This window comes from Malania oleifera, chromosome 5, assembly GCF_029873635.1.
Source record: "Malania oleifera isolate guangnan ecotype guangnan chromosome 5, ASM2987363v1, whole genome shotgun sequence".
Taxonomy (NCBI): domain Eukaryota; kingdom Viridiplantae; phylum Streptophyta; class Magnoliopsida; order Santalales; family Ximeniaceae; genus Malania; species Malania oleifera.
The window spans coordinates 75,751,830-75,778,447 of NC_080421.1; the positions used below are offsets into that span (position 1 = coordinate 75,751,830).

The following is a 26,618-nucleotide window of genomic DNA, read 5'->3' on the forward strand; positions in this document are numbered from 1 at the left end:
GTTTCTTTTGGGGATTGTGTGGTTCTATTTTGCATGTGATATTGATTTTAATAAACTCTTTAATGTTGATTTGATGTAATCAGCCAAGACAGTTTAGCAGGGCATTTGATCAGAGAGGGAGGTTTGGTTGTAGGTTTGGCTCAAAAAAAGAAGAAGAAGAAAAAGAGCAAGGAAGGCAGTAGCATTCAGGGCCACTGCAGCCGCAACCTGTGTCTGTTGGGAATGCCCCTTGCCACGGTTGCAGGCACCCAAAAAAGGGAATGACCCTTTCTCCTAATTTCAAATTATTATTATAGATAAAATTCGGGGAAAAAAAAAAAAAGGCATGCATGGGTCCCAGGACTGTCAGCAAGTCTAACAGAGAGCTGCCCTATCTTTGACAGTTTGACCAAATAATGGATTCTGCAACACTTAGTAAAATTCAATGACCTAATTGAAATAATTAAAAGTTCATTGAATTTACCCTACAACAATTCATTTTGGATCATTATTTGAAATTCACTATGAAATAATTAAAAGTTCATTGACCTCAATAAATTTAGTCAATATTTAAGTGACCACAAGAGGAATTTACCCTACAACAATTCATCATGGATCTTGGATCATTATTTGAAGAGAGGGGGAGAGAGAGAGAGAGAGAGAGAGAGATAATAGGTACATAACTCACTGATAACAACTCACCTGCAACCTATGTGAGAAAATGACTAGTATATGTGAATGTAGAATGACATCATACATTTAAGAGAGGATTCTAAGGGCTCGTCTAGTTTTGGAAAACAGATTTCATTTTCCAGTTTAGTTTTCCAAAAACGTACCCCAAAAAAATAGTATGAAATAAATGAACAATAAACAGTTTTGGCACCATTTGCTTGTGGTAGTAGTTTTATTTTCCATTCCAAATTTTTCAAATAATTAAAAATGCCACCTTGTTTTCCAATTTTCCAAATTTATATAGGAAAGTTGGAAAACAACTTTTTATTACATCTATAAATTTCTAACTCTTACTTTGCATATGGGAGCATGAAATATAGTTCTTGAACTTTAATTTGTGTGGTTTATGTATTCAGTTTCTTCTAAATCTATACAAATCTAAAAAATTCAAGCCCCAAAATCCATGATCCCAACTATTACTTTATATAATTTTTGAAAATTAAAAGAAAGGTTGTCTTCTTCGTAATTATTTTGAAATCTAGGAATACAAAATGAAAAAATGTTTTGCACATTTAAACATACTTTTTATTTTCTATATTTTTAGTATAAATCTTGAAAAAATAAAGAAAACCAAAAAAAAAGCAGAAAATATTTTCCACAGCTAAATGGGCCCCTAGATGTTTTCAAAATGTTAAGAGATGCTTTCTTTGGTGAAGTAGCTTAACAACGACCGCAAAGAAAATTGTAAAGCGGTTATGCAACACTTCCATCAATAAAAATGCAATATGGATAACATTGAATTAAAACAATGAATAGCTAGATATGGTGTTTAGGGTTGAAAACATACCACATTTCGGAAAAAACTTGCTATGTTTCAGAATGTTCTTACCAATATGCAGTTCGCTAGGTTATAGGAGGGAGGGGTATCCAGTGCTTAATATGGATCAGATTGATCTCAAACCTAAATATAAATTCTTACTAAGCTCTTTGTGACCCCAAATCAACATATATAATGCGATGTAAACTACTAGTATAAAAATAAAACAATCATACTAGATCAACAGGTATAAATATGACCACCATCTTAATTGGCTGAACCATAGTTCCTTTACCCACATTTTCCCAAATTTGTGGGATTTTTTTAGATTCCCAAATTTGTGGGATTTTTTAGATTTTTCTTTCTTTCTTTCTTTCTTCTTCTTCTATGTTTGTGTGTATGTGCGCGCGCGTGCGTCAAGCTATTTCTGAGAGGGGGTTCAACTTACTGCTGTTCAAGAAGCCGCAAATGCTTGCACTGTAGAAGAACTAAGAAATAATATAGCTCATTTTATTATTAGAGATCTGCTTTATACACGTCTCAACTCCCACTATCTCCCCATTGGTTTACAACTCTTAAGAAATTCACACTCCTATAGTGGATAAGAAGAGCACACTTACTTGCATTTCAAATACTGCAATAATACTGCGATCAACCAAAAATTTTCGAAGATGATTTGCAACAAGTTCAATTGCTTTATGCACGCCTGCAGGCTCCCCTAGTATTTCAACAACACTATCATCTTGCAGAGCAAAAACTGGCAGATTTTCTGCAATAACCCATCTCAAAATGCATGAGACTATGAGAGCAATATGTAACATCCATCATTAATGCCATTCATAGCCAAAGATAATAACAACTTTAAAGATCTATATCGAACCCACCTTACAATTTACTCATGCAGCAAAAGTAATTCAATGATCCATCAAGAATGTGTTACCAAATTATTAGATGGACAAAAAAAAATGGCAGGGGCACAAAGACTAAGACAAAAAGAACAGATGTCAGTCCTTGAGAGGAAGTCACAACAAAGCAATGTTCCCCAAGACATTTTGGTTCATGGAAGAGGAATGGGATCAGGTACAGCACATGCTCTAAAATGTGGAACATTAGGGGTATACTTGTAAAGATATATTAGTTAAAAATATGTATATTTTTGGAAGGATATTGAAGTGTTTCAAAATCTAAAAAAGATTTTTTTTTTTTTTTTGGGTGAAATAGCAAATAATGAATTAGGATGGAATAACAATGAGATAATTCTCCACTTTAAACTAATAAAAAAAAATGTCACCTGAAAAATATTGAATTAAAACTTAGGATTGTTTGATTTAGCATTCCAGAATACAAATGTAACATGTTTCGGAACACTTGTACAATACATGGTTTGCTAGAGTGTTAAAGACTTTTCTGGTAACTATGCAACTAACTGTTTAAAAATGAATGAAAATTTCTACGGTAAGACAATTTAAACAGACAAAACTACTATATCACTTGCACAAACAGGATGCAAACTGTATTTAATAAAATATAAATTTTGTGAGACTCGACCTGCCCCAAGAACGCGAACAGTACAACTAGAAGCATCTTGAATAGACCTTATGGTGGCACCCTGCTTCCCAATCAAACTTCCAGCCTGTGTGGCAGCCACTAGTAGCCTTGTGGAAACTGTTACTCCAACACCTGATGGAGCATTAGCAGAATCACTGTCCACATTAACAATACGTTTATGAACCCTCAGTAAACCATCCACAGCAGGAGGAAGAGGAGAATCGGGCTCTTCTTTTGCAGAAACCATCACCTAATTAACGAGAAAAACAATTTTAAGATAAGAATCATAGCTAACCACTTCAACATTTAGATGTAATCCTGCCTCAGCCCTTTAAAAAAAGAAGCAAATATCAATTTTTTAACCAAATTACTGATAACACAAGAAACACATTTATTAGCCTTTCATAACCTTGTTAGCTCATCTGAAGACACTAAATTAGTCTTCTGTAATTCACAGCGTAAATTTCACCAACAGTAAAGAACCACCTTTATGCATTCACAGTGGCAGATATCAATGTTTCAAGTTCTACTCCTGTTCAATTTTAGAATTTCAGGACTCGTTTACTACAGTAAACTAATTTTAGAGCAGCACCACCGTCATACTTTCAGTGGGTGGGATGTAACAATTCCTATCTCACATTGGCAACCTTTACAATTCACCTAGAATAGAACGCTAGCTTCTTAAAATGTCACACAAATAAAAACATTATATTAAAGACCATCCAAATTCTATTACCCTTCCATGTTTGACCATTTAAGACTTGTTTAGAATAGATAAGTAGCCTCGTAAATATCCATATACATGCTAAAACGAAACACTGAACACTTATTCTAAAACACATTTTACAATGCTGATGAGCTTTTAATCAAGTTATAAAAAATCTAGTAAGATGCTAAATTATTGTATTTTTGGCTAACTACATTCACTGTAACAGATTTAAGAAGCCATTTGCAAATTGGTACCATTATAAAGCCCATTATGTTTTTTTTTTAGTTTTACTTGGTTTAACAATGTGTGACAAGACACCAATCAACCAAGTTTTGAAGTTACCAGATACAATGCAAAGCTTCTTGATATGAGGTCTGCACATGGCACTTTGAATACTTAAGCAGAAGAGCGTTTTCAGCACTTGTAATGCTCAAAGCTGATCCCCACAATCTGAATCTTTGTTCTTCTTATTTGAATCCACTTTGGGGATTGACCTTAACTTTTGCGGAGAACCTGCACACATTCATTTGGTTATTGTGATGAAACATATTTTCCTTATATTTCACCTTTTATGGTAGTCAATATTTCCAGCCTTAAATATTTTTTACTAAACTTTATTTTTATCCTTTTATCCTTTAGGGTGAACAAGTCTTATTGTACATGGTATTTTTCAACTGTTTCTTATTATACCTTTACCTATTATTATTAGTTTACTAAATTTCATATTAGCAATATACACTTACGTGTCTAAATGTTAACCAACTGTAGTTAGGAATTTGCAGACAATAGCTATTGCACTAGACATTCCTGACAAGAAGTAGCACTTAGTTCTGAAACATGACACAAGAAATGAAATTATTAGTCACCTAAGGGGAAAAACTTGTATGGCGAAGAACATCTAAGGATAGGAATTTTCTTAATAACTGATTATGGCTTAAGACTCACTAATCCAAATCATCTGTTCAATGACAAACAATAAAATCGGCAGATAAACCAATCCTTTAGACATTAAGGCCTAAAAGAAATAGAACAAACAAAGTCATACCAGTTGACACTTCAATACTATGATTTTCGTTGGCCTTGTCCTTGGGCCCACTGAAAATTTTAATTTTTTCTTTTATTTTGATTTTTGGAAAGTCCCTTAAAAAAAAAAAGAGTATGAATTTTGGAATATATTTATGTTTAGGATCTTCCCTTTTATCAAAAATTAGTTCTTTTGGAGAACTGGAGCTTCAAAATTAGGACCACCAACCACTTCTCAAGCACATAATGCTACCCACCATTCATAAATTACATATGCCAAGAGAGGTACCTAAAATGAGTCATCACCTCCGACCCATTTGATTAGAATGATCAGAACACTTTAATAACCTACACTTCAAAGGCCAGGTACCCTAGTCATGGGCCACTACCCCAAATTTACATACCAAAGTGATATGAGTTCCAATTAACATTGAACACAGTGAAGAAGTCAAGGTGATTTGAGGCAATAAGAATCCTTGTTTATGAATGGAATCACAACCTTAGTGTTTCAGGGAGGGAAAAGCCAAAAAAAAAACACAAGAACTTTGACTTCTATACGTGGAAATACTCCCTATTTAGACCTTTAGATTCAGGAATTAATTTACAGATTCAGAAGACCAATTAACTTTGCAAAAGCCAATTGAATACCACAATTTGCCCTTTCAATCCCTTTCACTTCAAGTTGGCTTTATTAGTTTCAATGCAAAAAATAAAAAATAAAAACTCAAAATAAGCTCGGCAATATATCCAATTAAACTAGTTCTAATTCACCCATAAGCCATCAGAAATCATTTGAACTTTGGAATTTCACAAATTTTAGGGCATGTTCAGTTGTAGAAAACAATTATCATTTTCCATTTGTAGTTTTCTCAAGAATTACAAAAATGCCACCTTGTTTAATAATTTTCCAGCATTTGTATAGGAAAAGCATGCCAAAAAGCTTCAATCACAAAAATCAAACAATTCTGTGTATTTTGGCCATGTGCTCTATTATTGAACAGTGGTTCAAAACCTAAGCCTAAGTGGGAGGCTTAAGTTGAGCAAACCACAGGTATCCAATAAATAAATTTTCAAATTAATAACATAAAATAAAATAAAAGCTGTGAATGTATTGATCATGGGTTTCCAATAAATAAAAATGCCTGCTCATCCATTTTTCAGAAAGGAGTCAAAATCAAAGTAGCTCTTAGGTGCGTATGACTCGTGGGATCCTACAGCCAACCAGGGAATGTGATGCCCTATCATTCACCCATTTGTTTTGAGACCAAAGGGTGACATGGATATAATCCCACGTTCACAAGGAATGAAAGATTCCCATAAAACATGAGCATCTCATTCCCAATTTCCCATGCTCATGGGCATCTTACATTCCTAAGGGCATCACATTTTTTTGCGCAAAATTGTCACCATTTTATTGGCAGAGGAACATAAAAGCCCCCAATCTTATAGCATTATTAGTAATCTAACTGAAAATGCCCATTAAGATTCGGAAGCTGAACTAAACATCAATGGCATCCAGTTTACAATCCCAGGAATAACGTGAACCAAATAAAAATGTTCCCAGGCTCCCATTCCTGGGATAGGATTCTCACAAATGCCATTCCAAGGAGGCAGCATTTTTTTTGGTGAACCAATCGCCACCTTAGGCCTTTATAGAAGGGAAGCCAACAAGTTCATTAATCACGTCAAAAAAACCATATCTTTATCAAACTATCCCTTTAAAAAGTTAAAAAAATTTAAATAATTATCGCTAAAACAAACAAAATTGAATTGGTGATGAAATTGCACTACATATTTCCTTTTTTTGGATAAAAAATATAATAAATCAGAAAATACAAGTAAGCAAAAGAGGAGGACAAGACATCCTCCAAAAAACAACTAAAAGAATTACAATAATGCTGTCCTCGAATCCCTTTGAGGCATAGTGACATCCACCCAAAAAAAAAAACAGAATGTGCCCAAAGAAGCCAAGAAGACTACTCTGTCCCACAACGAATGAGAGGCTGTAAAAGCCTTAAAAATTCTCATATTCCTCTCAATCCAAAGAATCCATACAATAGCAAAGACAGCACACATCCATAAAGTTCTTCCTTTTCTACTCTTTCCCATGCCCCAAGATCTCGCTAGCAAAAAATCATCCAAATCCTAAGGCGCTACCCATGCTTAGGGGAAAAGGGCACTCCAAATTTTGGTTTGCCAGCCAACAATGAAGAAAAGGTGTGTGTGAGTTTAATTAGACTAACAGCACAACATGCACATATTAGGACTAAGGGCCATAATTAAACCATGGGTTTGCACCAAGTATAGCACACCCATTTCCCCTTTCTTGATTCTTCATGGGAATTGAATTTCCTAGGACTTTAATTTTTACCAGATCCTTAATGATAAGCTGGTGAAAACTTTTTTTTCCCTTCATAGTCTGCTGGATTCTTTCTAACCTTAGAAGGGATTCTAGCAGCTGGAATTTGGAAGAAATTTTTCCTTATATTATTTTATTCCAAAATGACCCTTTCAACTTCATCTTTCACTTGTTAATCATATAAGAAAAACTAAGTGTCCCGCCAAGGTCAGGTTTTTTGTTTTGTTTGATTAGCCAAATCTTTAATAGAGTTGACACCAACAATCTAATGAAGATTAGGAGGCTTCATAAGGTTCTATCTCCGGATGTGTGTGATATGTTATGGTAGTGATGAATCACTCATCATTTATCCTTGCATTGCTCAGCGGCTTGGAGCTTATGGAATAAGCTGCTTATGCAGCCATCACGGAGGAGATTATCAATTTTAATTTGCTTTATCTAGGATTTTTTTATTAGGGCCATATCTTCAAGAAGATTCTAGGGTGTTATTATTTAGAAAACAAGATCGTAGGATATTATTACATAGAAAAATGGTATTTAGTTTATTTAGGTTTCTTAAATTAGTTTTCATATACTCCAAGCATCATAAGCATAGAAAAGGCCTCATATGCACTAGTTTTATTCAGGCTAGAATTGAAATTAAGTTACTGGCTATTGGTATTGTATGGATTTACTGCATATTCAAGTGGTACCAAAGCAGATTCAACACAGCTGTGTTGAATCTTTTTACAGGGTTCACAATTTAAACTTGAATTGCTGCAGTTGTCAGTGCCTGATAGGATTTACTGCAGTTTTCAACTCAAAACCCAGTTTCACAATTTTGACTAAATTGCATTGCATCAAGACCTTCTCTGCCACCATCTCACCACTGACCATGCCAGCTCTTTTCTAAGTGTCCCCATCGACCTTTTGCATTCACAACAATGAGAAAAGGACAATGACTTTGTTCACAGCTATTCGCACAATTGAAGAGAATAAGCTTCCATCATCATAAGTTTCCATCGCCTGTAGCTTCACCAGAGCTCATATTTGTTGGAATCAGACACCTGCCAAGAAACAAGCTTCATCCCTGCCAACAGCAACAATTCCAACCTCAGTTCATCGAACACTACAACTCCACTGTTGTCATTCATCCATGCCAGTCACTGGAAGCCACTCTAACCACCATTGACTAAGATCTGCCGGGCAGTGAAACCTAGCCACCACTCACACAGCCTTCCATTTGTTATTTACAAAGAACATACAGTCGTAACAATTTATTCTGGACCCTTTTGCTTTTCTGGGATCACCTGAACCGATCACTTCAACTAGACTGCAAAGAACTAGTTATCCTAGACCGGACTGAACTGAACTCATTTAATCAAACTGTACCAGATTTGCCCAAACTGGATAAAGGGCCAGGGAGAAAAAAAAAAAAATGACCAAGGACCAATTTGATCTGGTTGCTCACAAAGTGGCCAAACTGTATGAGTGGAAATAAACAAATCCACGAATTGACCTCTAGGTAGCTTCTCTCAATTCTCAAGTTGTTTTTTCAAAAGAAAATGTCTCTAGAATTGATCAAAAGTTCAATGCTCACAAGCCCATGATTTACTCTATCTTGTCCTTCATTGATCTAGATCAAAAACAAACAGGACTTGTCAACCAGGGTAGCAATCCAAATGGTGTTCATGCCCATAATACTATACCTACGCAATACAAGCTCATAGGAAGCTGAATAAAGGAATCAGCATCGCCTTGCTTGACAGGGCAAGAGCTATTATTCAATTGGTTCATCAAAATTGAAAGACATCCTTTCTATCGCAATGTCCAACTGAAAGAAAAGGTTCACAAGGCCATTATTTGCCTCAAAGGTCACGCATGTACCTGGTGGTATAATTCATCAAAGGCAGACTCCAGCCTAGTTGAATCTCATGAGACACAATGGAACTCATTCCAGTCAATTATGAGTGAGATGCATTTCAGGTTATGTGCATTAGCTCAACATGATAGAGGTTTTGATGCTAAAAAAAAATTGGGGACCGTTCAGTCATGGAGAACATTTTCTACTTTTCCATTTTCAGTACTCCAAAAATTTATAAAAATTTCATCTTATTTTTTAGCTTTTCAAGAGTCATATTAAAAATGTAGAAAATAAGAGTTTGTTTAGTTATACAATACAGTCTTTGAGTTCTTATTTATAGCTCTCAAAATAATTACAAAAAAGAGAACTTGTTTTCCAATTTTCCAATAATTATGTGCTGCAATATTTGAGATCATGAATTTTGGGACTTGGATTTGGAATTGTATGGATTTAGAAGAAACTTAATATAATTCTATAATAAATTTTGTCATAATCCACACAAATCAAAATCTAAGATCCCAATCCTAGGCCCCCAAATACAGATTTAGAAATCAAAAATCTAGAAAACAATAAAAAGCTGTTTTCCAGTTTTCTATACAAATTTAGAAAATTGGAAGACAAGGTGGCCTTTTTGTAATTATTTGAAAAATTGGAAATGGAAAATAAAACTATTTCCACAGGAAAATGGTGCAACAAATTTTTATTATTTTAATTTTTTGCATACAAATACTTCATAGAACTAAAAAATTAGTTAAATTTTTTGTAATTCTTTCAAAAACAAAAATGGAAAATGAAAATTGTTTTTCAAAACTAAACGGGCCCTTGAGTTCCACAAATTAAGTTGCCTGATCTTCTTTCGATAGAGATTGGGGACTTCACTATGGCTTATGAATTGAGTTGTAATCCTGCAATTTTTATTATGTTGATCAAGCTGCTGCCTTTGCTAGGAGCACTCAGAACAAGAGTTAATATTGAAAAGATACTTCTAAGAAAATTCTCCACATGAATCACCTCCTGCACCTACCAAGCTACCTGATTCCAAAAGGGTTGAACATTCCAATTAACTTCCTATAATTCTGAGCAAAAAGGCCACTCTTATCAATAGTAATAGGTAGACTCATGGTGCCACAGTAGAGACTGCTTACGATCCGAAATAGAGCCTAAGTGCAGTGAGAGCTCCAGTAATGAGTGATGATGGGATTGTCAAGCAGCTGAGTATTCTGCCAAGTTCTTTTTTTATACTCAGGGAGATTGATGCAACTGGTATGGAGTAGACTTTCTATTTTAATTCTATTTTCTTTTGTTTCATTTAGGGCACTTTTATTGGGAGTGTATCTTCAAGATTTCTGTGTATTATCATTTAGGAAGCAAGATTCTAGAGTACTTTTATTTAGGAAATTGGTATTTTACCTTATTTAAAGCTCTTAAATTAGTTATCTTATTCTCCAAGCATTGTAAGCCTATATAAGGCATACCATATATTAGTTTTATTCTGACTGGACTACAGAACTAAGATGTTGGATGTTGGTCCTGCATCAGTTTTTAGTGAATGTTGGATGTGCCAACTGGCAACTGCCAACTGCCAAGCAATTTGGATGCTTTTTATTGACTTCTTTCAGAGGATTTAAGAGCATAATCATGCAAACAAGTTGTGGTTGTGTGCAATTCCTATGATGCTCTGGACCATTGGGTAAGAGATATGCTCATCTCTTTAATAGCCACTCTTTGCCTTTATGTTTACTTTAGGACAGAATCGTTTTCTTTGCTTCCTTATGGGCATATCAATCAGCTGTTTTAGCAGAATTCACTACTCAGATTTCAGTGAGACAGATGGCTTTCCTAGCAAAACTATCTTCTCTTATCTTGTTTTTGGTTCTTTTTCCATTTTTTGTTTTATCCTTCTGTTTTGCTCAGGAAAATATCTTGTCCTCTTCATATCTCTCTGCTCTCAACAAATTTTCTTTACCATCATAAACATATCTATTGTAGTTCACACCCAATGAAGGCCATCAGTAACCCAAGACAAGCAGTCAAACATTCAATAATGCATCAAGTTACATAAAATTTCCCTAAAGTGTGCAACTAAGCACGCTATATTCACCTAACATTAAATCATAATGGAAAATATCAAAATATATTGTTAGCATGCTCCTTCTCATTGCACAATAATAATTAAAACCTTAATATACCAATTCACAAATGTTAAAGAATAGAAAGAACAGAGCTTTTTAGAATCAGAGAACTTTAAAGAAACAAAGATTTTCTCCTCTTTCATAAAACTACAGCATCACTTTGCTTCTTTAGCCTGCTCACTCACATCTCTCTATCACCCTAGCCAGAACAACACTAAATAAATCATATAAGGCACCCTAGCATCCTATTTTATGCTTTTTAAAATAAGAGTTTTTTCTTGGTGTCAAAGCACGTTATTGAAGGATTCAAGATGACCCAAGAAGAGAGAGGAAGAGGAAGAGGAAGAGGGAGAGAGAGAGCGAGAGAGAGAGCCAAAATGCTTCTACATATCAACTTCTATGCCTCCAAAAATAGATTCCAGCGAGTTTCCAATTAGTTTTTGACTTTTTATTTTTCAAAATCTTTTCTCTCAATTTTTATAAGCTTTTTCATGTGGAACTTCAGCATTTTAATCAACAAGAAAAATTTTTCTCATGAAGCAAAACGTGGCTTTTTCAATATTTTCAAGACCAACAAGCAATGCAATTATTCTATCCTCCTTTCATTAAGAGCTGCGAAGATGGCTTGCAAAGGAGCTCTGTGCTTTTCCATTCACCAAAAAACCCCAACTACATGGGTGAAATTGTTAACACCGGAGAAGCCCATGGGTGGGCTTAATACACATGGGTAAACACCAACTTGACCCTTAATCCAAAAGCTTAAGTCTATTGGGTCTTAGGCCCAACCATGTATATAAGCATCCATCATCCACTCAAGTTTTCCAATGTGGGACAAAACTCACAAGTGGGATTCTCAACAGCCTCCCCCTCACTTGTGAGTTCCAACTGCTCCCCCTTGAACGACAATTGTCTCCCTTATGGGAGTAAACCCAATTCCCCAATAGTTGCTCAAATGGGCCTTACCATTGGCGCCTTACGTGCCTCAAATTGCATTCCATGTGCCTCCGAACCAATCTTACCTCCCACACCTTGACCGTATTCGGATCCATCCCAGACCTAGATGATCCTTATTGGCTTCTGTCACACACTTGATCCTCCAACTATTAGCACGTCAAGAAAATTAGCTTCACGTCAGCTCACACAGAGTTACGAACCGTCGGCTCTGATACCACTTGTTAGCACCGGAAGAGCCCATGGGTGGGCTTGATACACATGAGTGAATGCTAACTTGACCCAAAAGCTTAAGCCTATTGGGTCTTTGGCCCAACTACGTATATAAGCACCCATCATCCACTCAATTTTTTCAATGTGGGACAAACTGACAAGTGGAATTCTCAACAGAAATCGTTCACAATACCAAATCATTTCTTTCCATTACAGTTGCAGCAAATGACTATGGTCGTTTCATTTCACTTGAGAAGATTCCAAATAGGTGGAAAATCCATACAATTTGTGCCCCTGACAAAAAGGAAGACATAGGGGGAAGAACTTTCTTGACATGGTGGAGGGTCGACAAAAGAGAAGCAAGAGAGGTGTATCAAAAACTGCTGTGAAGAAGGTCGAAGACAAGAAGCAGCCTCGATGCCTGGATTGTGGCTCTAGGAACGTGCATCAAGGGTTAGGATTGTCAGCATTGCATAATGAGAGCCATCAGCAAACAGTGTTCAATTGCCCCTGGAGGCAGCAATGGAGATTTACCAGCAAGGGGAGGCAAGGCAAACAAAATAATTTTGGCAGTTTTAATCACAGCAAAAAATCAGCCATGCTGCCAGTAGATCCTATTGCTGAAGGGGGGGAATTCTTTAAAAATAATAGATAGAACACAGCAACAAGTCACCAGAGCACATAAGTTTAGGCCCTGTAGGGGGTAAGGCCCATTTGCTTGTTAGAGCCCATGACAAAGGGTATTATAATGGGTGTCAGGCTGGGTAAAGTTCAACAAGCAAGCCAACTATTTAAGCCAAGTAAGAAGACCACTCAACCACAAAGCTCTCAGCCCAATGAGGCTTCTACAGATGGGCCTGATTTTTCCCCTCAGAATCAAGATTGTGTAGGCCCATCGCAGGACGAACAGATTGTCCTATTTGACTGGGAATCATGAGCAGCATGCTAGGAAATAGCAGAGATGCTCTCTGGAAGCTGGGGAGTAAGAAAGAAGGGTAAAGGCAGTTAGAGAGGATTCTGAAGACAGCAAAGATGGAGGATCTGTGACAGAACAGAATTCAGTGTTTCATCGCCTTACAGAGAGGCTCATGTGAAAGCAGAGAAGATTATGAGGGCTGCAGAGGAACAACTGAAGAAGAAAATGGAGGTTCTGATATCTAATCAATTTGAACCTCTATCCCTTGAAGACGACCATAAGGAAACTGAGTTTCTTCGATCCTATGATTATGAGGAGAGGCTGTAATTGGAACAGCTGTGATGGACGCCTTGAACTACAAAGGTGAGGTGTTTTCGAGAAATGAAGGACAACTGGACCATTGGGAGTTGGAGGACATGTCCAGACTGAACCTTGGGATATCAGAACCAAAAGTTCATGTCATTAAAGCTTTGAAGGGAGTTCAGAGTACCGATGAGGCCTCAGGCAGAGTTTAATTCCAGTGCATCTCTTTCAGTAATCCCAAATTCATTCCCGGATGCTTATTGATGCAGGACCAGAAGTCCAAAAACTTAAATTCTCATTTCCAATCTCCCTTAAAGTGGTATTAGGTAATTGGGAATCAACTCTAGGAATCAGAATCGGAAAGGTTGCTATAAATTGTGGTATGATTAGTTATTCATAATTTCATTATATTTAACCTTAAAATTAGATAAAATATTAATTATTAATATCATTAATTCAAATATATAATAGTAAAATTTAATAATGATATAATATACAAAAGAATATAAGACTATTATGTAATAAAATATAATGCTATGGTTGTTGTTTTATTATATCATTATTTAATATTAAATAATAATTTATGTTATAATACTAGAATATACGAGATTTTTATTTACATTTAATAAATTACATACCCAAATATAATAATTATAATATATAAGATAAAATGTAATATTAATTATATAGCTAAAAATATACTAATAACAAAAAATATGATAAAATATATCATGCAAAATACAATCAAGTACTTGATTATCAAAATGTTTTTTATTGTAAAAATTATTTATTATATAACTTCATAAATAATATTATAATAATTATATATTTATAATATTATTATTCCATATTAATTTATTCCATAGAGGCTGTGCCTTGGTGCGATGGCAAGTGCCTCCGCCTCGGTACGGTTGGTCTCAGGTTCGAGACTTGGGAGCGGCCTCTCCAAAAATGGGGGTAAGACTTGCCGACATCCACCTCTCCCAAACCCCACTTAAAGTGGGAGCCTTATGCACTGGGTACGACCTTTATTAAATTAATTGAACAAATTTTTTATACTACAAGTACAATGTCATAATTGATAAACTAGACTCATTTTCAATTCCTATGTCTATATACCAAACACTATAATACAATTTTGACTATGATTCTTTGTCGAACCAAACATGAGAGAAGAACCTAACATTCTGTTTCCAATTCCAGTGGATTCCAATTTCGATTCTAATTCCAATTCTATCTGTGAGCCAAACGCTAGCTTAAATGTATACATAAAAGCCTATTTATGGGCTTACAACACTTGGAGAATAAGAAAACCAATTTAAGAAGCCTAACGGGCCATTAGGCATCAGTGTCAAAAATTATGAAAACAAAAACTAAAAACCAAAAACCAGCAACCTGCTCGATTAATATTTGTAAAGTTAATATAAAATAAAAACTTAAACTTAATTTAAAAAATGATCACTTTCACCTTTAAAAGAAATATTATTTTTTAAAAATCTAATTAAAAAAATAAAAGTGCAAAATAATACAAATTTAAAATACTATAATAAAAATATTTTCATAATTATTTTACTTAATAGTGATATTTTCTAAAAATTCACTTTACAATAACAATCTTATTGTACATGACAATTGAAAAATAGTAAAAATATTTTTGTGATTGGCTTTTTATCATTTTTATTTTTTTTAAATTTATCTATATTTTTATTTTAATTACATTTAAATTCATATGATCATTTTATTTTTATTTTTATTTTTATTTAAAAGTGTGCACAAAATGAATGATTTAATCCAAAGAAAAAAAAACTATTTCAAAAATATTAAAATTTTCTAACAATAGGTTGCCAAAATAACTAAAAACCATAAAATATGATTTTCAACTTTTTCACAAACAGACGAAAACCAACAACATAAATAAAAAACTGGCATCATGAACAACCACGTTCTTATAATCTTTTTTTTCACTATGCAAAAACGGAAACAAGGAAAAAAAATAGCAATGATACCAAATAGGCACTAAATAAACTAAGACTAGTTTCCTAAATAAAAATACCTTAGAATCTTGCTTCCTAAATATAAATACACTAGAATCTTTCTTCCTAAATAAGAATATCCTGGAATACTTGAAGAAATGACCCTAATAAAATGAACCTAAATATAACAAACGAAAATACAATAAAAATTAGGCAAGTAAAATAAATCCTTCTTGTATGCTGCCACACTCATCCAAATGAAGTGGTTCATAACATGGGTAATGAATTTTCTATTCTTGAAGGTATCATTTTGTTACTTCCTTTAATTCTCAATTGTGCCAAAGGGTTCTTTATGACTCACAAAGCCCAAATCTAACCCCCACTAAGACGCTTTCTTTGCATGGGAGGCAACGCATGTGAAGATTTTGACACTTGAGAATCTGCAGAAAAGGGGCTGGCTATAGCAGGTCTGATCCAGCATTTAAAAGATCAGCAGATAAGAATATTTGCCCATTTGTAGTGGAAATCACATTAGCAAGAATATAAACTGAAACATATCTCGATTGAGTCTCAACTATAGGTAAAAGAGTCATACTTCCTTCGCCTAAATAGCCATTGCTAATATGAGATTTTTCTTTTTGGAAAATGCTGAATCTTTTGACCACATCCTCATCTTCTCGCGAACTAGGAACTTTTGGAACTTGGCCCCTTCTTTGATCAAGCAGCAGTGGGTCACCGTCAGATACGTTATAGAAGAGCTATGGGCTTGGAAAGGTACCCAAGCTAGGGAAAAAATGAGGAAATCTTTGTCTCTCATTCCCCTTGCCATCTATTGATTTGTGTGGAGGGAAGAAATAGAAGAGCTTTTGAAGCATCAGCCATGCCCTTACAAATTTTCTTTAATGATTTTTTTTTTTTTTTAAAAAGGTGGAACCATAAATGATTTGGCTTACATTATGCAAATAAAACATAGGCTATTAAATTTTTTGATAACAAAAGAAGATAAACTCAATAAACTAGGAAGAATGCATAAAAAAGAGAACAGAAATCTTCCTAAACAGAAGAAAAAAAATACAATTAAAAAAAAAAAAGATAAATCATCAATCAAACTAAAAAAGCCAGCCAAACCCACTGGATGTTAGAGAACCTCACTTGTTTAAGACAGCCAGCACCAGCACACCGAAGCGATGATAAATAATTGATCTTATGCTATAACAAGGAGCAAGTTCAATTTTTCCCCATAAAAATCACAGGCCACTGCTATTAATTCAATAACACAGGCTATTAAAGTAGCATATCATAGCATACATGAGCTCGCAAATTATGGCTAAAATAAATTTGGGTCCAAAAAAGTGGACCAAAGCGGGTGTATACTGCATTGCAAATGTCAATACTAGAAAAATAAACCAGCTTAAATAATTGTCAATACCATTCTATTTCTTAATGATTGTTAAAATCAACTGTTAATTGATCTATAAATGATGATTCGACAGACAAGCGAGCATGCACAACCACCATCAATTAACCAAGACATAATAGTTTGTTTATAACTTCCCCATAACAGATACATATTAAACCAATTTTAAAATGCATATATGAAAAGGGAACTCACAGCTCTTTCTGAAGTCCCAGGAGGCCCATCAAGAATCTTAATGCGAGCCTTTGTCTCCTCCGTAATTTTCTTAATGTACTCTCCCTTGCGACCAATGATGCTACCAACCTTTTGTACAGGAACCAACATCCTGAAAACATTCTCTCCAGGCCATCCAGGCCACTTAGTTTCCCCAAGGCCACCTGAACCGTTATCAGAATATTGTTTCTCTAGAGGCAGCATGTTACCAACGCTATATTCCTCAAAATCTTCCCCGGCCATGTCAAGTGTTTTCTGGACAAAATCAACCAATGGCAACAAATAAAAATGAATCCCAACATCAAATATAGCAACCAACACAAGGCTGTGTCCCCTTTTCTGTGGGGTATGATAAGTAGAGTAGACTGGTTCATGATTTTTAGGCGAAGACACTGTGAAATGAGAAAGTAAATAATAATTTTTTCTTTGCTTCTTACAAATCAGAAGTGCTAAATAATATGCTAAAGCACTACATATGGATAGACTAATGGAAAGCAATTGTCACGATCCAAATTAAAATGGATTTCATGGTGGTCATCGATAAGTTAATGTAGCAAATAAGCCATGAAAGCCCTGTAATCAACTAATTTCACTGGCTGATTAATACTAACATTTGACGAAAAACTTTAACGAGAGCTCAGACGATATAAATAAATAAATAAGCCATAGAATGCAGTGAGCGACTCACGTAGAGCAAAGAAGAGGCTTCGAGCCCTCGAGAAAGAAGAGGTCCGGCGAAGAGGGCTTAGATGCCCGGCGAACAGCGCGAACCGGCGACGAGGCTGGGGGGCTGATTCGACAGCAAGGATGGGCGAGGGTGGGGTCGCGACACAAACTAGGGCTCCGTCGAAGTTCGTGTTCGTGCCTCTTCTTCTATTTTAAAGTATTGGTTCTGTATAGACTAGCCGGAATGAGGAAATTTGACATAAACGTGTGGAGTTTTTTCCCGTTTTAACCTTTTTTTTTTTTAAATATATTAAATAATACCTCATTGTGGGAAGTATTTCCCAGAATGACTCTGACGTAATCTCGCTAGTCCAAGTAGCGATTTTTACACGTGTCACTAGGGTGTATTTTTCGTAAAACACAAATCTAATTATGTGTTGTAAAAAAATATTATTTAATATCTATATTTTAAAAAATGATAAAAAAGGAAAAAACTCGGTTCCTTGTGCTGTGGTGTTTCTTGGTTCGTTGAATGGATTGTCTCGGGTGGACAGCCCCAAAAATGATAAATAAAGATGCAGTCATCGATTCTCCCGAGAGGCCGCGAGTAAATATTGATGACAAAGGACGCATTTTTATACTAATACTTGTACTTGCTCCGCTATTCAGCCCAAGCCTGACTGAGGAAGAGTTACGAGACGTAAAACAAAAAAAATATGCAGATTGGCCTGTGCATACTATATTGAATATAATGATTCCATCATTCATGATAAGATCAATAATAAGATAAATAAGTGTTGGAATATTGCTTCAAGAATTGAACAGTTGGAACTGAAATCCAAAGCTACGCAAGTTAAATTAGAAGAAGAGAAGATTAGCTAATTAGTTAGCCTGATTAGTTAGTTTTCTTTATTCTTGATTCTTGTATTATATAAATACAAACATATACTCTGTATTTGAAGCAGATAATAGAGAAGAATTTTTCAACTTATGTAAAAACTTCACATGGTATCAGAGCACTTGCTTCCCTTCCGCAATTTTTTTTAATTTTCAAGAAACCATGAAAGCTCTGTTTTTAGCCACACTGCGCCTCCAAATTCTGAGCAGTACGAATATTCAAAAAAATTCTGACGCTGATCAAGAGAAGCTGATAGATTAGTATTATGTATCGGCATTATTATGGTATCAAATTGCAAAGCCTCAAGTGAATTGCTTTTATCTCTGGTCTTTACAAAGAAAAATTCGTTGATCTGCAAATTTTTTATATTTCTTCGAGAAATTCCATATATGACTTCTGCTGATAATTCTACCAGTTCTCAAAATTGTCATCGTATGATCAATCTTTCTGATGATTCATCCAGTCCATATTACTTACATCCAAGTGATAATCCTGGTGCATTACTGGTTTCTGTAATTTTTAGTGGTGATAATTACATTGCATGGAGTCGGTCAATCACCATTGCTCTAACAGTTAAAAATAAGGTAGCATTCATTGATGGCTCGATTCTTGCTCCTTCTATAAATCAGTGTTCTCTCCATACTACATGGTTGCGTGCAAACAATCTAGTTCTTTCATGGTTAATGAATTCCATTTCCAAGGAAATAAGAAATAGTCTTCTCTATGTTACATCTGCTGTTGATCTTTGGAATGAGCTGAAAACAAGATACTTACGAAGTGATGGTCCCAGATTTTTCATCTTGAAAAATCTCTTAGTTCTATTACTCAGGGTTGTTTATCAATTACTGAATATTTTAATTCATTCAAATCATTATGGGATGAATATATTAACTACCGACCATTCCCTACATGTAGCTGTGGTAAAGTGGCAACTTGTACCTACAACCTGTTTGATTTTTTGTTGGTCAGACAGCAATCTGATTATGTGTTGAAATTTTTGATTGGTTTGAATGATTTCTATGCTCCAATTCGAAGTCAATTGCTTATGATTTCACCATTACCAAGTATGGCGAAAGTATTTTCTTTACTACTTCAAGAGGAAAGTCAAAGACAACTAAATAATGTTGTCAGCAGTGAAACTCATGCTTTGATTGCCAAACAAAACATTCGGCCATCTGGTTTTTTGAAATTCTTAAAGGATAAACAGAAGAGATTTTCTCTATACTGTACACATTTGTTGATACAATGGGCATACAATAGAAAAATGTTTTCATCTTCATGGTTTTCCTCCTGGCTGGACTGGACCAAAAGGAAAAAGGAAGCCACCTACTGCACATGCTGCCATGACAACTCCTGAGCTTTCTCTTTAACAGAGTAATGAGGATCCAAAGTTTTCTTTTACTTCTGAGGAATTCAATAAATTGCTAGCACTTGCAAATTCTATTTCATCTCCAATATCTCATCAAAAATCTTCTCCGGCTGTTAACATTGTTACTTCTCAATTTTCTGGTAACCCTTCAAATTTTTGTTATTTAGTTTCTTCATCTCTGCAGAATGTACATTCATGGATTCTAGATACAGGTGCAACAGATCACATGATATGTTCACCTTCATTATATTCTTCTCCACCTACACCAATCAACACTTCCATAAATTTGCCAAATGGAAACTCTTTTCCAGCTTCACACATTGGCAGTATTTGCATTTCAAATATACTGTCTTCACATAATGTTTTGTGTGTTCCCAGTTTTTCATTCAATCTGTTGTCTGTTTCTAAACTAACAAAACAATCTAACATTTGTGTTTCTTTCTTTAACTCATATTGCCTTCTACAGGACCAATTAACAAAGAAGATGATTGGGACCAATTAACTCATACTGCCTTCTTTAACTCATATTGAGAAACATGGACTGTACCATTTATCTCAAGTTCCTTCAAAGGCTGCTACTCACAATCAAGCCAAGTTTCATTCTTCATCTTTGGCTTCAACCATTACCCAAAATCAATTAGATACCTGGCACTACAGACTTGGTCATGTTTCCAACTCAAGGTTACCTTATCTTAAATAGCTGGAGTCATCCATATCTTTTAATACCACACATGTTTGTGATGTATGTCATTTAGCAAAACAAAGAAAACTCTCATTTCCTGTATCTTAGTCTAGTTCAAAGAACAAATTTGATTTGATCCATTGTGATATATGGGGACCATTCAATGTTGTTTCCTATTCTAGTTTCAAGTATTTTCTTACTATAGTTGATGATCATACTCGTTGTACTTGGGTATACATGCTCAAGATGAAATCTGAAGTTTCTTCTATCGTTAAAAATTTTTGCACAACGGTAGTAACCCAATTCAATGTTCCTGTTAAAATAGTGAGATCAGATAATGGTCCTGAATTTCTTTTAACTCAATTCTATAATGACCATGGCATTATACATCAAAGATGTTGTGTAGAAACTCCACAACAAAATGGTGTTGTGAAAAGAAAACACCAACATTTGTTAAACACTACCAGGGCCTTATTGTTTCAAGCAAATATGCCTTTACCTTTCTGGAGTGACTGTGTATTAACTGCAGCTCACATTATAAACAGAATTCTAACTCGAAGTCTTAACAACCAAACACCATCTGAAATGCTTTTTGATAAACCTCCTAATCTTTCTCATCTTAAAGTATTTGGTTGCCTTTGTTTTGCATCAACACTTACAACCCATAGACATAAATTTGATCAAAGATGTACCAAATGTTTATTCTTGGGTTATCCTTCTAACATAAAAGGTTACAAATTAATGGACCTTAATACTAATAAAGTTTTCATCTCAAGAAATGTAGTTTTTTCTGAAAATATTTTTCCTTTGAAGGTTTTTTCACCTAATCCTGAATCACATTCTTTGTTATTCCCTCCATCAGCTTCTACATCTGATTTTTTTTATTCTTCTAATCAAACTCCTCCATCCTCTTCACATTCAACCAACAATCATCTAACATCTTTGAACAATGTTCCCATCCTAGATATTATTTCACCACAACTCAGAAAATCTTCAAGAATTACACGACGGCCAAGCTATTTGCATGATTTTTACTGTGGTACAGCTTCCAAGGTTTCACTTGCAACTTCTTCATCTGATATTGCTAATTGTTTTTCTAATAAAGGTATTCTATATCCCATCTCTGATTATCTTTATGAAAAACAATTATCTCCTTCTCATAAAGCTTTTCTAGTCTCCATTTCAGCTTCTAAAGAACCCAAAACTTACAAATTAGCTACTCAAATACCTGAATGGCAAGCTGCAATGCAAAATGAATTAAATGCCTTGGAATTAAATAAAACTTGGGAACTTGTAACTCTTGCTCAACATAAACAGACTATTGGTTGTAAGTGGGTATTTCCAATTAAGTATAAGGTAGATGGAACTATTGAAAGGTACAAAGCTCGATTAGTAGCTAAAGGTTACACTCAACAAGTAGCCTAATTTTTTTAAAATATCTTTACTCATATTAATATTTAAATTAGAAGGATCCTACAGTTTCATTTATTAAGTCAAATGACAAAAATACTTATCATAGATAGTGCTGGATCTTGGTGATAATAATAATAATAATAATAATAATAATAATAATAATAATAATAATAATAATAATAATAACAATAATGCAATTATTATTTTACAAAAAATTCATTAATATTGTATTGCTGCCCCCTTATGTTTATTGCTGTTCATTCATATCTAAATTCGCAACCTGGTCTTAATTAACAACAATTCTGACTTTATATGTAAAATAAGAACCACGAACCAACTGTTGTAGAAATACAAATGGCTCGGTATACACTTTTTAGGATTATATTTTATTTGGTAGTTCTAAAGATAAATCATCATATCATACAGCTCTTTTACTGAGTATACATTTCAACCCTATTCAAGTTGAATTGCACCTAATTGACTTCTTTCCTTTTTCTTCGGGGGCCCGTTTGGTGTTACTTTCAATATTGTGAAATTAAAAGTAGAAATAAAACCTAAGAAACATACATAGAGAGACTAAATTATATTTCACAACGTTACATTCACGAGACTCGTATACATTGAACTTGTCAAAATAGTAAACTAATTTCAGCAGAGTCCTATTTAAAAATTGAGCATATCCATCCACGCACCTGTGCAAATAAAACATTCTTCCAATACAGTTGATATCAGTATGTTCACAACATTACATTCACGAGACTCGTATACATTAAACCTATAAAAATAGTATACTATTTTCGGCAGAGTCCTGTTTAAAAATTGAGCATATCCATCCACGCACTTGTGCAAATAAAACATTCTTCCAATACAGTTGATACCAGTATGTTCACAACATTACATTCGCGAGAATCGTATACATTAAACCTATCAAAATAGTAAACTAATTTCGGCAGAGTCTTGTTTAAAAATTGAGCATATCCATCCACGTACCTGTGCAAATAAAACATTCTTCCAATACAGTTGATACCAGTATGTTCACAACATTACATTCACGAGACTCGTATACATTAAACCTATCAAAATAGTATACTAATTTCGGCAGAATCCTGTATAAAAATTGAGCATATCCATCCACGCACCTGTGCAAATAAAACATTCTTCCAATATAGTTGATACCAGTATGTTCACAACATTACATTCACGAGAATCATATACATTAAACCTATCAAATTAGTACACTAAATTATACCTGCTTTTCACTTTACCTATTGCTGCTCTATAGATTCAGAATTAAGTAAATTACATTATGTACAAATGATACTCCAAACAATTACATTATGTACAAATGATACTCCAAACAAGTTGAAATAAAGGAGAAATGATATATTCTATACAAATAGATGCTGTACAAATGAAGTCATTAGTAAATACATTATGCCCAAATGAATAATGAATAAATACATTATGTACAAATGAAGCTGTAAACATATATCTGATGTACAAATCAAATTATGAACTAATTCACAACTGCATATATCGGCTACTCGGTACCGCATGGAGGTCGTCTCCGGTGTCAGGGTGGCTGCCGTCTGTGTTTGCCCTCACCTGGCTGCTCCTCCGCGTCTGGTGTCCGGTCACATCGAGGGGCTACATGTCTGTTGTCTCCGCCCACACGTACTGGAGAATCCCTCTCTAGGTGAAGCTGACAGGGAGCTATGTCGTATGTAGTCTCTGGACGAGTCCGAGCTGGCAAGCTGGGTGCATCCACCTCCTCCGCATCGAGAGGGGCGTCTAGTAAGTACGACATCGACGACGTGGCGGTAGAGTCAGATCGATAATCCGCCAATCTACTGGAGGGTCCCGCAAAATCAGCAGCGAACGGCCCAAACACATACTCCTCATGTACAATGGGTGGTGAGAAGGTCGGACTCGATGGATGGCTGGAGGTAGCTGCTCGACCCCCTCGTACTGGAGCTGCTCGACCACCTCGTGGAGCCGGCGTCCGGGGTGGGGTAGGGATCCGTCGCCCGTCCTCGTAGACAATGTCCAAACCAACTCTCGCTAAATCGCTCACAACGGGGTCTGATGATAGCGACTCCACCTGGTGTAATACGTCAGCCTGCATCATACGAAAATAGTGTTTAAAACATTGAACTACTAATCATCACGGTAACAAATTAGGTAAACGTTTGAGTAAGTGTACGAGGCTCATGTAGACCGCCACAGTCCTATCTACGAAGCGACGTGTGATCGACCTGTACCACGCGTAATATGGATCCTCCAGACGCATCGGGCCATCTGCCCGGACTCCCTCGACAATGTAGTCGCGCCTATGTACCCACATACTCACGTACATGGCATGCTCTGCTGCCCAATCTGTGTTCCCCCGACCGCGACCATCAATCTCGTACAAGTCCTCCCCACGTACATCCACCATTGAGGTACAGAAGCGACCGGGAATGCCCTGTCGAAAGCCAAACTGGCGCATCACTCGGTCTGGGAGATGCCACTCGACAATATGAAAACATATGAGTGGCACTCGGGCAACCCAGAGGTCCGACCCAACTGCATAACCAGGTGGTAGGTAGGCAACAATGTCATCCGTGTAGGGCGCCCATACGAACTGCGCGTAGACATATAGTAAATGTCAGAGGTGGGACGGGAATATATGCAAATCTTGAAATAGCCCTAAATACACATAACGGAGACTACCTCGTGCTCCCGGTGCATGTCCAGCTCGAATCTGTACCAGGGCAGCGTGTGTTGCGCAACATTAGGCGCCAACAACTGATCCCTCCACCTGTACACAATAGAACGTACGTTAGCAAGGTCTAATCACTACTACGTACTACAACTGAAGCAAATTATTTTCAGTTTAGTTACTAACCTCCACGCGAGTGGAGCTGGGTCAATTGGTCGTCCGTCCTCATCCCTCTGAATAAGACGTCGGACACCGCGGCGCGTAGGAGCTAAGGACGTGAATCTCTCCCACGCCCAAACCTGCAATAAGCGGAGTGCTCCTCTGATCTGTGAGTGCGACACGTTAGCGGTGCGGCACATCTCCCGGTACAGCCAAGCTAACGTTGCAGCACCCCAACTATAATGGCGTATCTCTGCTCGCTCCGTGAGCAGTGGTAGGAACATCAAGTGTGCGTAACTCCCCGATAGGTCGCAGAACAGTGTCCCACATATCAATCACAGCATGTGGGCACGTGCGTGACACGCTATAGTCTGATCATCAGCATCAGCCGGAAGCTGGTAAAACATCTCCCCCTCTAGAAACCGTATGTGAATGCGGGCACCAACAAGCTCACTGTCTGGGGGCACCACTCCTAACAATCTCTCGCATATGCGGTGAAGTCCTCCCCCCTGACCGACGCCTCCATCCTGTACTGGTCCAGCTGTACGACCAGTGACGGGCAACCCATCAATCGGTAGCCCGAACAACACCGCGACATCCTGTAATGTGATAGTCGCCTCCCCATGCGGCAAGTGGAAAGTGTGTGTCTCTGGCCTCCATTGCTCGACCAACGCGGTCACAAGATGCCAATCCAACTGGATATGGCCAATCTGATATATCCCATAAAAACCCGCGTCACATATCCAATCAATAATGCGAGGGTCTGCGCCTATCCTATCCTGTACGCTCTGACTGCCCCCTCGGCAATATAAGACGTCAGCATGCGAATCGGTCCACGCCCGACTGGACCGGTGCCGATCGCCCATACATAGTACAGTAGTATCGGACGGCCCTGGATCGATCCTGCAAACAAGCCAGAATATTGAAAGCATTAACATAGAAAGCATAAGGATTGAGTATCTGTCCCCGGTGCTTTGTATGGTGGAAACGAACAAAAATCTCAAGGGTTATCCTATATGTGTACAAATGAAAATGTCTCACCAAGTTTTCATCTGAACATACACTATTCTCGATTGATGGACACAGTGACTCAATTGCTCAGAGACAAATTGAGCATGGAGCATTCGCGTGTTCACCGAGAAATTAAAGCGGTCTGAGGATTTAACATTTGGAAACAAATTTTTCATAAGGAATTAGCAGGTGAAAACTTGTCGTCACGCGAGGAGTAAGAGTACGCAAATCTCGAATCACCTATAAGTTATAGGTCAGTGCGATGGTCCAGCTGCATCCCCAGGTTGGGTCCTTCTTGAACATCTTGTGCGGTTATGTCCCTCTTGACGGCATATGCTAGACGTGATATGTTTCCGACCTTCCCGAGCATCCATCTCGTTATGTATACGTGAGCTCCTAGGCCGACCTTTATGTCTAGCGTATGCAGGATTTGCCTGCAAGTTTGGCAACGATCACCGAAGACTTGGGCTATTGCCTTCTGTTTGCCCAACCAAACCTTCTTATAAGATATTGAATACCCGAATCGACGATCAATGAACTCCTTCAATGTAGTGATCGACGTCGACGCATCTCCCCTGATCATAGTCACTATCTCCCCAGCAATAAGGGACGACATGATTTGGTTATGGTCCTGCGATATAAGTTCATTCA

The 26,618-nt window shown here is 36.4% G+C and overlaps 1 protein-coding gene across 1 annotated transcript in view; it reads right to left on the reverse strand.

The window, feature by feature from the left end:
- Window positions 1-17,995, reverse strand: part of LOC131155494 (flowering locus K homology domain-like) — a 34,393-nt gene extending 16,398 nt beyond the window's left edge. Inside the window, exons 1-4 of the mRNA XM_058108688.1 lie at window positions 17,757-17,995; window positions 17,051-17,323; window positions 3,017-3,266; window positions 2,089-2,237 (exon numbers count right to left, since the gene is read on the reverse strand). Of these exons, the coding sequence (XP_057964671.1) occupies window positions 2,089-2,237; window positions 3,017-3,266; window positions 17,051-17,311 (660 nt within the window). The 5' untranslated portion in view covers window positions 17,312-17,323; window positions 17,757-17,995. The remainder of the gene's footprint in view (window positions 1-2,088; window positions 2,238-3,016; window positions 3,267-17,050; window positions 17,324-17,756) is intronic.
- Window positions 17,996-26,618: the final 8,623 nt, after the last annotated feature.